The 13,546-nt window shown below is 43.4% G+C and overlaps 1 protein-coding gene across 1 annotated transcript; it reads right to left on the bottom strand.

Annotated features, from left to right (window-relative positions):
- Nucleotides 1-3,261: 3,261 nt before the first annotated feature.
- Nucleotides 3,262-11,492, bottom strand: LOC109743216 (uncharacterized). The gene is made up of 7 exons (XM_040395979.3): nucleotides 11,430-11,492; nucleotides 10,036-10,218; nucleotides 9,597-9,686; nucleotides 6,695-7,234; nucleotides 6,537-6,611; nucleotides 4,780-4,905; nucleotides 3,262-4,272 (listed from the first exon to the last, which is right to left on the bottom strand). The coding sequence occupies exons 1-6, from the start codon at nucleotides 11,490-11,492 to the stop codon at nucleotides 4,867-4,869; spliced, it is 990 nt and encodes a 329-aa protein (XP_040251913.2). The 3' UTR covers nucleotides 3,262-4,272; nucleotides 4,780-4,866.
- Between the last annotated feature and the right edge of the window lie 2,054 nt (nucleotides 11,493-13,546).

Below are 13,546 nucleotides of genomic sequence, written 5' to 3'. Positions count from 1 at the left end.
TCCGGCCTCATTTAAACTTGCTTTGGTGTGTAGTTCTTGTATGCATCATCTTTTGTCATGAGTAGCTTCATATAGCCTTGTCATGCATCATACTTGGTTGAGCATCATGCCTTGTTCATGTGTGGTGTGTTTACTATGTTGTGTGCTTCTTCTCGATAGTTCCCGTGTCGTTGCGATCGTGAGGATTCATTCGTCTTCGTAGCTTCATCTTCTTCATGGACTCGTTCTTCTTCCTAGCGGGATTTCAGGCAAGATGACCGTCACCTTGGATCTCATTACTATCATTGCTATGCTAGTTGCTTCGTTCTATCGCTATGCTGCGCTACCTATTCACTTGCTCTTCAAGCCTCCCAAATTGCCATGAACCTCAAACCTTTGTCACCCTTCCTAGAAACCATTGTTTGCCTATGTTACCGCTTTGCTCAGCCCCTCTTATAGCGTTGTTAGTTGCAGGTGAAGATGAAGATGAAGATTGCTCCATGTTGGTTTATGTTTATGTTGGGATATCACAATATCTCTTATATTATTAATGCATCTATATACTTGGTAAAGGGTGGAAGGCTCGGCCTTATGCCTGGTGTTTTGTTCCACTTTTGCCGCCCTAGTTTCCGTCATACCGGTGTTATGTTCCCGGATTTTGCGTTCCTTACACGGTTGGGTGATTTATGGGACCCCCTTGACAGTTCGCTTTGAATAAAACTCTTCCAGCAAGGCCCAACCTTGGTTTTACCATTTGTCTCACCACCACCTACTTTTCCCTTGGGAGTCGCTCTCTCGAGGGTCATCTTTATTTACCCCCCCCCCCGGGCCAATGCTTGTCTAAGTGTTGGTCTGAACTAGAGCCCCTTGCAGCGCCACCTCGGGGAAACTTGAGGTCTGGTTTTAGTTGTACGGATTGCTCATCCGGTATTGCCCTGAGAACGAGATATGTGCAGCTCCTATCGGGATGTCGGCGCATCGGGCGGTCTTGCTGGTTTTGTTTTACCATTGTCGAAATGTCTTGTAACCGGGATTCCGAGACTGATCGGGTCTTCCCGGGAGAAGGAATATCCTTCGTTGACCGTGAGAGCTTATAATGGGCTAAGTTGAGACACCCCTGCAGGGTATAAACTTTCGAGAGCCGTGCCCGCGGTTATATGGCAGATGGGAATTTGTTAATATCCGGTTGTAGAGAACTTGACACTTGACCTTAATTAAAACGCATCAACCGTGTGTGTAGCCGTGATGGTCTCTTCTCGGCGGAGTCCGGGAAGTGAACACGGTTTCTGGGTTATGTTCGACGTAAGTAGGAGTTCAGGATCACTTCTTGATCATTGCTAGTTCACGACCGTTCCTTTGCTTCTCTTCTCGCTCTCATTTGCGTAAGTTAGCCACCATACATGCTTAGTCGCTGCTGCAACCTCACCACTTTATCCATTCCTTTCCCATTAAGCTTTGCTAGTCTTGATACCCATGGTAATGGGATTGCTGAGTCCTCGTGGCTCACAGATTACTACAACACCAGTTGCAGGTACAGGTTTTGCGATGGCCATGACGCGAGAGCGATGTTTCTTGTTTTGGAGTTCTTCTTCTGCTTCTTCTTCGATCAGGGGATAGGTTCCAGGTCGGCAGCCTGGACTAGCAGGGTGGATGTCGTTTGAGTTTCTGTTTATGTTTCATCCGTAGTCGGATGTTGATCTTATGTATGATGTATTGTCGTATTCTTGCGGCATTTGTATGCCTGTATGTATCCCCAAATATTATGTAATGTTGATGTAATGATATCCACCTTGCAAAAGCGTCTTCAAGATGCGCTTCTATCCTTGGTGGGACCTTCGGGTTCCTTTAGGATAGGGTCGCATCTTGGGCGTGACACTATCTCTCTAGGGGCATGCGTAGTAGTACTTTGCTTCGAGGGCTAATAAACTTTGCAATAAGTATATGAGTTCTTTATGACTAATGTGAGTCCATGGATTATACGCACTCTCAACCTTCCACAATTTTCTAGCCTCTACGGTACCGCGCATTGCCCTTTCTCACCTTGAGAGTTGGTGCAAACTTCGTCGGTGCATCCAAACCCCGTGATATGATACGCTCTATCACACATAAACTTCCTTATATTTTCCTCAAAACAGTCACCATACCTACCTATCATGGCATTTCCATAGCCATTCCGAGATATATTGCCATGCAACTTTCCACCGTTCCGTTTATTATGACACGCTTCATCATTGTCATATTGCTTTGCATGATCATGTAGTTGACATCGTATTTGTGGCAAAGCCATCATTCATAAAAAATTTCATACATGTCACTCTTGATTCATTGCATATGCCGGTATACCGCCGGAGGCATTCACATAGAGTCATATTTTGTTCTAAGTACTAAGTTGTAATTCTTAAGTTGTAAGTAATAAAAGTGTGATGATCATCATTATTAGAGCATTGTCCCATGTGAGGAAAGGATGATGGAGACTATGATTCCCCCACAAGTCGGGATGAGACTCCGGACTAAAAAAAAGAGGACAAAGAAAAAAAAAATGCCCAAGAAAAAAAATGAGAGAAAAAGAGAGAAGGGACAATGTTACTATCCTTTTTCCACACTTGTGCTTCAAAGTAGCACCATGATCGAGTCTCCTATGTTGTCACTTCCATATACTAGTGGGAATTTTTCATTATAGAACTTGGCTTGTATATTCCAATGATGGGCTTCCTCAAAATGCCCTAGGTTTCCGTGAGCAAGCAAGTTAGATGCACACCCACTTAGTTTCTTTTGTTGAGCTTTCATACATTTATAGCTCTAGTGCATTTGTTGCATGGCAATCCCTACTGCTCTCATTGACATCAATTGATGGGCATTTCCATAGCCTATTGATTAGCCGCGTCAATGTGAGACTTTCTACCTTTTTGTCTTCTCTCATAACCCCCATCATTATACTTTACTCCACCCATAGTGTTATATCCATGGCTTGCGCTCATGTATTGCGTAGAGTTGAAAAGGCTGAAACGCGTTAAAAAGTATGAACCGATTGCTCTGCTTGTCATCGGGGTTATGCATGATGAGAACGTTCGTGTGACGATATTGAAACATGGCCTAACTATATGATTTTGTAGGAATAAGCTTTCTTTGGCTATGTTATTTTGATAAAACATAATTGCTTAGTTAGCATGTTTGAAGTATTATTGTTTTTATGTCAACATTAAACTTTTATCTTAAATCTTTCGGATCTAAATATTCGTGCCACAATAAAAAGATTTACATTGAGAATTATACTAAGAAGCATTCCACATGAAAAATTCCGTTTTTATCATTGACATTGTAGACACCATAGTGGATGATACGTCTCCAACATATCTATAATTTTTTATTGTTCCATGCTATTATATATTCTGTTTTGGATGTTTAATGGGCTTATTTATACACTTTTATACTCCCTCCGTCCCGAAATTCATGTTGCAGGCGTAGTTCATTGCCAATTTTATAAAAAAGCCCTCGTAGTTTCAAAATAATCACAAACAAGTCCCTCCACCTCGTCTTCTTCCTCCGCTGTCGCCCGTGCGTCTCCAGGGGCCGGCGCCGCCAAGCTGCGCGATTGCCGCCCACCAGGAAGTGTTCCGCCTCCGTCGCCACGTACCTTCAACGCGGCCGCCGTCGCCAAGTACTGCTCCGCCACCGCCGCCCAGACCTGCACGGCTGCGCCGCTGCGATCCCCTCCCGCGGCGATTACCTGCGGGCGTCGCCGGAATTTGCCACCACGATCCGGTGGAGCAGGAGCTCCCTCTCATCGTCCTCGAGCTCCTGCGAGTCCTCCTCGTGCTCCCGCGAGTCCACCTTGAGCTGCCTCCCGTGCGCCACCGCGATCCAACTACGGGCATCGCCGGAGCCGGCCTCCACGATCCGGTGGACAGCAGCTCGCGCGCGTCCTCCGTGGTCTCCCGCGATTCCTCGTCGAGCTCCCACGCGCCGCCGTGGTGCTCCTTCTCTGCCTGCGTGCCCGCCGATGGTGCTAGCCCGTGCTGCTGCATCTTGTTTCTCCTCTGTTTCTCCCCTGCCGCCGGTGGAGCTAGCCCGTGCTGCTGCTGCTGCTCTCCCCGTGTTGATGCTACTGCTCCTCTGTTGTTGCTGTTGACTGCCGCCGTGACTGCTGCTGCTGGTGCTATTTGCCCTCTGAAGAAGGTACTCCATCAGAGTACTGCTAGCTGATCTTGGACTGCTAGCTGAAGAAGGTACTCCATCAGATGAAGTGTTTGTTTCCTTTGTGCATGGTTCTTTCCAAAATGTGGGAAAAACTAACTGAAAAAAGCATGCATGAGCAAAAATATGAGAGCACATACATAAAAATTGCACACTTCCATGTCTTACAGATACCGCCATTGGAGCTGAATTAATCGAACTGAGCAAGTTTCTTGTATGAGCAAAAATACTAAGCATTCGACCTTACGGCTCACAGCCAATTTGATAATGCATGCGTGGAAATAAACACTTCTGACAGATTACTTAAACACCCAACAGCGTCTGAATTCTGTCAGAATCCATACATGAACACAAAATAAATAAGGGAGGAGTGCCTTTGGAGATGGAACTATTTTCATCTGGAAAATGAGTTAATCATGCTGCAAATTAGGATGCATGACTAAACATCTCACCAGGATGTTTAACGAGGTAAAATGTTCCTATTTAGACAATAATAACACTACAAAGTAGCTAGAAGATCTTGCCTACTGGTAAATGCATGCTTATATTTTTCTTACATAAAAAAGAACAGATTAGATAGAACAAATAGAGCAGTTGTTATCATACCATCTCTTCAGTTCTTTACTTCAGCCAATTGATTGGAATGTGCTGTAGTTTCAGTTAACTGACAACAACAATTCTGCAAAAATAGTATTAACTGAATTCTTTGTGTTGCCGCCAGAGCTCATGTTCCTAAGGAAGGAAGAAGGTAAAATTCAGTTAAAATGTCAGGTTTCAGTTAATCTATACTCCAAACTGTTAAAATTTACTGTCAATTTTCACGGTGAAACTGATAGTCATCTGGTGAAATTGAATGTTTGTCTAGATCAATTATTGCTAGTATTGTGGAATTAGAGCAGATCAGCCAATTTTGAACATACGCAAACACTGTACTTTGCTATCCGTCAAACTGTTATGTCACTGAACATATGCAGTCACTAAACATATGCAAATTTGGAGTAATGTTTGGTACTGCTGGAATTACTCTAGTTTGGAGTACTCCAGAAACTATGATCCCCACAAGTTGTACAGAAGCTTTATCACATTAGAAGTAGTTATGTTTGAATTAATTTGGGTTATTTGGATTTATTTGAATTGATTTGGATTCATTTTAGTTATTTGAATTATTTGGATTTATTTGAATTATTTGAATTGATTTGGATTAATTTTAGTTATTTGAATTAATTTAAAATATTTGGATTTATTTCAATGAGGCATCGTAATGTCACAATCAGTATACTTTTAAGGTTAGTAGATTTATTTCAATGAGGCATGTTCTAAAGTTTTGAGTAAGTTGGAGCAGTACAAAAGCAAGTCTAAAGTTTTCAGTACAAAAGAAATCTACTGAATTCTTGTAAAAATGTCTACTGAATTTGCTCCATGTTCTAAACAGAGTACTCCTATATTAATACAGCAATCTGCCATAACTACTCCATGCCATGGTCTTGAAATCTTAAGTCCAAGAAATCTATCAGAACTACAATGATGGCACGATTTCTTCAGTCTAGTGAACAATTTTTTTCTATTGGATCTACAGTGAACAAATTTATTTGGATTAATTTGAATTAATCAGAATAATTTGAAATTTTTGGTCACTACAGGGCCACTACACTACTATACATGGCCACTACACCGCTCCATGTCAGTACTATTCAGAAACAAACTTGGCTGAAAATTCAGTCATTATAAAATTTGCTTCAGTCAGTCTACTCCTAAAATTCAGTAAACAACTACTCTGCATACATGCTGGAGATCAACATCAACAGCTACTCTGCATATTTTCCAAGATGTTTCAAAGATATGCACACTACTTTTTTACACACAACAAACAGAACTTTTTTGCATCTAAGAAAACCTCATGGATTGTCCTAAATACTCCGTGTCAATAATTATGGTACTAACTGATTGTCAACAATTTCTTTTGGTGCACAATTCAAACAGAAAAATGACAGTACAAGCAGATCTTCGGTACTCCAATTTCTTTCAGTTTTGACAGCTTATTTTCAGTTTCAAAATGGAAAATACAGTTCTTCAGCACTCTAATTTTACAAACTGAAAATAGCAGCACCAAGAATTGAGTATAACATGATTGTTGTGAATTGCCAAATACTCCTACAGGTCAACATGTGTATCAACTTTATTGGCAATAATTTTGTTGATCAACATGAACTACAAGTCACTGTTCTCCTTTGTACTAGAGCATCTCTGTATAATACAGACTCGAGTATAACTAGAGCATCAACTACCGAAGCATGAACTTGAGTACATCTTCAACAAATAATTACTGAAGCACATGAACTTGAGTTTACTTAGAAAAGTGGTACCTTTTCACTCAGAGTTGACTTGTTAGCAATCGATTTACTAGCTAGCTCGTCATGTTTGGCAGCAATAATTTGGATCTGGAGCGCAGGGAAGAAGAAAATAAGCTGCAGATCTAACCGAGGAGGAGGAGGTGGGGAACAGCAAGGAAATCTGGTCTTACGTGGAGCGTGCGGGCGGCGAACTTGACGCCGATGGTGGACTTGGAGTCGAGGCAGAACTCCTTGCTGGTGAAGCGGGAGAGGAGATTGGACTTGCCCACCACAGAGTCGCCAGTCAGCACCACACCGGCGAGCTCGACGGTGAGCTCCTCCACCTTGAGCGCGTAGCCGTCCGAGGAGCGGAAAAGGGGCACCTGAGCTCCTCCACCTTGGTCGACGGCGTCATGGAGGGGGCGAGCTTCGTGGTCGAAGGTGAGGAGGTGGTTGACGATGGACAGAGGCGGAAGGAGAGCGAGGACTCCGGACAGTGGTCTCCAAAAAATCGAACCTTCACGGCCGGCGAGCAGAGAGGAACGAGGCGGCGGGGGCGGAGAGGACGGAGACCACCGCGTGGGGCGATGGCGGGGGGGGCGTGCGGCAGCGGGAGGGGGAGCAAGGCCGCGGGGGCGAGGGCAAGGGAGGCGCGACCAAATCGGCCGGCGTCGGAGAAGAGTGAGGAAGGAGACAGAGGACCGCGGGTTTGGTCGGGAAAACCACAAGGGCTAAATTGCAAAAATGCCGCCGCGACATGAATTTCGGGACGGAGGGAGTATTATTTTTGGGACTAACCTATTAACCGGAGGCCGAACCCAAATTGTTGTTTTCTTGCCTATTTCAGTGTTTCGAAGAAAAGGAATATCAAACGGAGTCCAAACGGAATGAAACCTTGGGAAGAGTTATTTTTGGAACGGAAGCAATCCAGGAGACTTGGAGTAGACGTCAGGGAAGCTTCGAGGTGGCCATGAGGCACGGAGACGCGCCCCCATCCTCGTGGGCCCCTCGTGGCTCCCCAGACCGACTTCTTTCGCATATATATATATATATATATATATATATATATATATATATATATATATATATATATATATATATATATATATATACCCTAAAAACATCGAGGAACAGAATAGATCAGGAGTTCCGCTGCCGCAAGTCTCTGTAGCCACCAAAAACCAATCGGGACCCTGTTCCGGCACCCTGCCGGAGGGGGATCCCTCACCGGTGGCCATCTTCATCATCCCGGCGCTCTCCATGACGAGGAGGGAGTAGTTCACCCTCGGGGCTGAGGGTATGTACCAATAGCTATGTGTTTGATCTCTCTCTCGCGCGCGTTCTTGATGTATCGCGAGCTTTGCTATTATAGTTGGATCTTATGATGTTTCTCCCCCTCTACTCTCTTGTAATGGATTGAGTTTTCCCTTTGAAGTCATCTTATCGGATTGAGTCTTTAAGGATTTGAGAACACTTGATGTATGTCTTGCATGTGCTTATCTGTGGTGACAATGGGATATCACGTGATTCACTTGATGTATGTTTTGGTGATCAACTTGCGGGTTCCGTGACCTCGTGAACTTATGCATAGGGGTTGGCACACGTTTTCGTCTTGACTCTCCGGTAGAAACTTTGGGGCACTCTTTGAAGTACTTTGTGTTGGTTGAATAGATGAATCTGAGATTGTGTGATGCATATCGTATAATCATACCCACAGATACTTGAGGTGACATTGGAGTATCTAGGTGACATTAGGGTTTTGATTGATTTGTGTCTTAAGGTGTTATTCTAGTACGAACTCTATGATAGATCGATCAAAAAGAATAACTTTGAGGTGGTTTTGTACCCTACCATAATCTCTTCGTTTGTTCTCCGCTGTTAGTGACTTTGGAGTGACTCTTTGTTGCATGTTGAGGGATAGTTATATGATCCAATTATGTTATTATTGTTGAGAGAACTTGCACTAGTGAAAGTATAAACCTTAGGCCTTGTTTCATAGCATTGCAATACCGTTTTCGCTCACTTTTATCATTGGTTACCTTGCTGTTTTTATATTTTCAGATTATAAAAACCTATATCTACCATCCATATTGCACTTGTATCATCATCTCTTCGCCGAACTAGTGCACCTATAGAATTTACCATTGTATTGGGTGTGTTGGGGACACAAGAGGCTCTTTGTTATTTGGTTGCAGGGTTGTTTGAGAGAGACCATCTTCATCCTACGCCTCCCACGGATTGATAAATCTTAGGTCATCCACTTGAGGGAAACTTTCTACTGTCCTACAAACCTCTGCACTTGGAGGCCCAACAACGTCTATAAGAAGAAGGTTGTGTAGTAGACATCAGTGGACTAATAAAGTAGGACTCACTTACTTATGAACTAAAGATCTGACTATATCTCTCTCCAAGCTTGCGAAGCTATGCAAGCGCCGCACTTTATTGCACCATGGTTTCTTTTCTATATATGCACTACTTTTTTTATGCCTACTACCTACAGTTGAATAGCTCGATTAATATATACATATTACACAGGTTGAAAAGAGAACGTTCAAATGCTTTATGAAAATATAGTTATGTACTGAATATATTCTACACGGTATATAATGCTCCAATAAGTAATTGCATGGGTAAAAGTGGATTGCAGAACTGATTGCTTACCACATGCAATGCTCCAATTGTCTCAACGTTATGAAGATGTGTGAGCAGCCAAAAAGAAATAGCAGATGTTACTATGACTGAATTAATTAGCGGAGGACAACCTAAGGACAAATTGTTCTACCCCAACAGAAAATTTTGGCATGGATTGCTAATCTTTGATATTGAAATTAGGTACTTCTCGTCATAATCAATTGATGGTTGGCCACCTGAAACTGAAAGAAGGCCGAAGCACAAAAATAGACAAACTACTTTTTTGTACCACATGATTATAGTACCACATGCGTCAGTATACCGACCTACAAAGCATACAAGTGAAAACCAAAACTAATCTGACTTTATAAAACAGAAATTAAGATCTCTTCGGGTAATCAGATTTCATTTTTATTAACATCACCTCATGGTTAAAAAATGATCAAAGAAAAGAAGCCCCACCTCATGGTCGCAGCCAAGCAACTGCTGCTCAAAGAGCACCTCTATCTTGCCCGTTGTCAGGTAGTTGGCCCACTCCAATGCCCAGACGCGCTGAACGACCAGCACGATTCGCAAGAGCCCAACAAAATGAACAAGTTTAGGGACAGGGGTGTGCTAGTCTACAATCAATCAATGTGAATACATGATTCATAATTTGCAGAAGCATATAAATTTATTCTGATTACAAAAGCGTACCTACACCACAGGCTTCTTCAAACTTCCCAATACTCCAGGCATTCCTTTAGCTGAGCCTCACTGCACCCCTGTTTTCACAAACATTCGAGCAGGAGAGAATTTCTGTTTGCAATCAATGCCCAGCAATGGTGGTACCAATTAATGTAGCCGTAGGTAGAGACTATAACCTTGTGGAAATAAGGTTAAGAGAATGACCATATTTCACATCCATGTTGCTAGTCCCTATTGCTTCATCTCTCTGGATGGAGTATATGTCGGAGATCACATCAAGGCTAGACCGCTGGCGGTCATCAGAGCAGATCAAGTACTTTGACATCTGCAGCAGACATAGTGCTTCCTCGACATCTCTCTGGGCAACAGTTTCTGAAAATCGAAGCCTTGTCAAAGCCTAAAATAAACCAAGACCATGTTTTAAAAAAATACAGATTTTCATAACCTGGTGATCACAGTATAACCAACCCGAATGGAGAGATCAATCGTGTATAGGAATCGGGAGGATATAGAGCAGACACAAATTAAGATGAATTCGGGAAACAAAACGAATCTGAATGTAATGTGAAACATTAACAAATGCCACAACTCTGCTTGAGTTCGAGCTATTCTCATATTCTCCATTCTAAATCTGAATCTAAATGTAAACCGAAACGTAAATAAATGCCACAACTCTGGCTGAGTTCTCACTACTCAATAAAGTTAAGAAAATGGTCGTGAAGGAGCTCACACAAAGTTTAGGCTTGTTGATCTGACCGTGTGGACGCTGGATGCAATGAGAGCATGCCTATTCCTCTTCGTCCCACAGCACCAAGCAGATGAGGGATTGGAGGCGGTTGTGGCTGGGAGACTAAGGAGGCTGGTGGGGAATCAGAAGCGCTAGCGCCATGGCCGATCCGAGCCAAGTCGCCTCCCTTGCTGCCATCTGCTCATCCCCGCCTTCTCGTGCTCTTAGTTTATCAATTTGTGTAATACAAAATTCTGATGAAATGGGCTACATTTAGTTATTTTCTGCTTCAAACATCACGACCGATTTGTTACTGCTTCGTTTTCAAAATCAGAATGGGCGAATTTTTTTAGAAATGAGTTACTATATCAGAGAATCACTTGATATAGAGTACAATTCAAATTCATATTAACCAACATAGGCTTAGTCACCAAACAATCAACAAAACTCATGCAAGATTTTGATATCAATGGCATAATAAAAATTGAACCTGATTGAATGCTAAAAAACTTGTCCGTGGTACGTTGAAATCGCTACTGAACCTGATCCTGCAGAGCCTCCTTGTGTTTTTCATAGTTTGTTAAGCAAAACAATCTTCTGGTCATCATTATTTTTGACAGCCAAAACACTTCCAATAGGACTAAGTTGTTTCAGGTAACCAATTATTTTGGGTAAACCTTCTTACTTTTCTGAAAGAATTGTAGAGATTTCAAGATATTTGCTAAAATTTACCTTTCAACCGTATAGATTAAAAAAATCTTACCATGATTCACTAGTTACGGGGTAACTGTACCAGTTGCCTTCAATCATAGAGAACAACAAATAGCCAAAATTTTCTTGTTGAGATTTCCATAACTCTCCCTCTAAGTAAGGCATGTCACACTTCTAGATTCGAGGCTAGATAAGCTGTTAGCTTTTGTAGGCTTGTACCATATATATTCCATGGTCCATAACATGTTTATCAATCAGCTAAGCAAATAACAACAAAAGAGATATGTAAAAACACTTGCACTGTCAATGTCACCGAGGTATGCACTTAACAGATCTTTACTTATACTGGCGTGTATTGGAATATTAGTACTTCACGTAATCTTGCAATGAATACTATTTATGCCAGATCTCTAACCACCCTTCTATGAACAGTTAAAGATGTAGTGAACACTTACATCGAGTATATATGTGAAATTTTGCTAATGGTGGAATCCCTAGGACTATCAATATGTAACAATGCAGAAAAGGCATCTTGGTTAGCAAGTAAAATTCAGTACAATAAGGGAGATATTCATCCAGCATATACAAAATGACCTGCACTCTTGAAATAAACTACTAAACAACAAAGAATGGGCTATGAACCAGTGCATTAAATTCATAATTTCGCCATTGTTGCTTTACCCCTACACTGAATCACATGTCGGCAGGTGTGACACCCCCGATTCAATCGTACACCAATCATGCACGCAGACGTGTACGATCAAGATCAGGGACTCACGGGAAGATATCACAACACAACTCTAGAACATAAATAAGTCATACAAGCATCATAATACAAGCCAGGGGCCGCGAGGGCTCGAATACAAGTGCTCCATAGACGAGTCAGCGGAAGCAACAATATCTGAGTACAGGCATAAGTTAAACAAGTTTGCCTTAAGAAGGCTAGCACAAACGGGGATACAGATCGAAAGAGGCGCAGGCCTCCTGCCTGGGATCCTCCTAACTACTCCTGGTCGTCGTCAGCGGGCTGCACGTAGTAGTAGGCTCCTCCGGGGTAGTAGGAGTCGTCGTCGACGGTGGCGTCTGGCTCCTGGGCTCTAGCATCTGGTTGCGACAACCAGGTAGAAAGGAAAGGGGGAAAAGAGGGAGAAAAACAACCGTGAGTACTCATCCAAAGTACTCGCAAGCAAGGAGCTACGCTACATATGCATGGGTATATGTGTAAAGGGCCGTATCGGTGGACTGAACTGCAGAATGCCAGAATAAGAGGGGGATAGCTAATCCTGTCAAAGACTATGCTTCTGGCAGCCTCCATCTTGCAGCATGTAGAAGAGAGTAGATTGAAGTCCTCCAAGTAGCATCGCATAGCATAATCCTACCCGGCGATCCCCTCCTCGTCGCCCTGTTAGAGAGCGATCACCGGGTTATATCTGGCACTTGGAAGGGTGTGTTTTATTAAGTATCCGGTTCTAGTTGTCATAAGGTCAAGGTACAACTCCGGGTCGTCCTTTTACCGAGGGACACAGCTATTCGAATAGATAAACTTCCCTGCAGGGGTGCACCACATAACCCAACACGCTCGATCCCATTTGGCCGGACACACTTATCTGGGTCATGCCCGGCCGCGGAAGATCAACACGTCGCAGCCCCACCTAGGCACAACAGACAGGTCAGCACGCCGGTCTAAATCCTATGGCGCAGGGGTCTGGGCCCATCGCCCATTGCACACCTGCACGTTGCGAGGGCGGTCGAAAGCAGACCTAGCCTAGCAGGCGTTCTAGTCCAATCCGCCGCGCGCCGCTCAGTCGCTGACGTTACGAAGGCTTCGGCTGATACCACGACGTGGAGTGCCCATAACTGTTCCCGCGTAGTTGGTTAGTGCGTATAGACCAAATGGCCAGACTCAGATCAAATACCAAGAACTCGTTAAGCGTGTTATTTTGAAGTAACCGCGGACGCCGTCCAGGGCCAGGCCCACCTCTCGCCTAGGTGTTCTCAACCTGCCCTGTCTCTCCGCCACAAGATCCACTCGCGGGTACTCCTACGAGCCGACCCGACTTTAGTCACCACAGGTATCATGTATAAAGTATATAAGTATATACCCGTGATCACCGCCCAAGTGATCACGGCCCGATAGTATAGCACAGCAGACGGACAAGAATGTAGGGCCACTGATGGAAAACTAGCATCTTATACTAAGCATGTAGGATTGCAGGTAAAGGTAACAACAGTAGTGGCAAAGACAGGCTATGCAGTAGAATAGGATTAACGGAAAGCAGTAACATGC

The sequence above is a fragment of the Aegilops tauschii genome, chromosome 7 (assembly GCF_002575655.3).
Source record: "Aegilops tauschii subsp. strangulata cultivar AL8/78 chromosome 7, Aet v6.0, whole genome shotgun sequence".
In the NCBI taxonomy this organism is placed as follows: Eukaryota; Viridiplantae; Streptophyta; class Magnoliopsida; order Poales; family Poaceae; genus Aegilops; species Aegilops tauschii.
This window is presented reverse-complemented; position numbering and strand designations above follow the sequence as displayed.

Bases quoted from the DNA above. Each gene is read 5' to 3' on its own strand.
- LOC109743216 (XM_040395979.3), bottom strand. From the start codon at position 11,492: ATGGAATATATATGGTACAAGCCTACAAAAGCTAACAGCTTATCTAGC. The intron at 9,687-10,035 runs GTGAAATATGGT...CTGGTCGTTCAG, and splicing joins TAGGGACTAGCAACATGGAT to CGCGTCTGGGCATTGGAGTG. The intron at 7,235-9,596 runs GTGGGGCTTCTT...TTTGCAATTTAG, and splicing joins TGCTTGGCTGCGACCATGAG to CCCTTGTGGTTTTCCCGACC.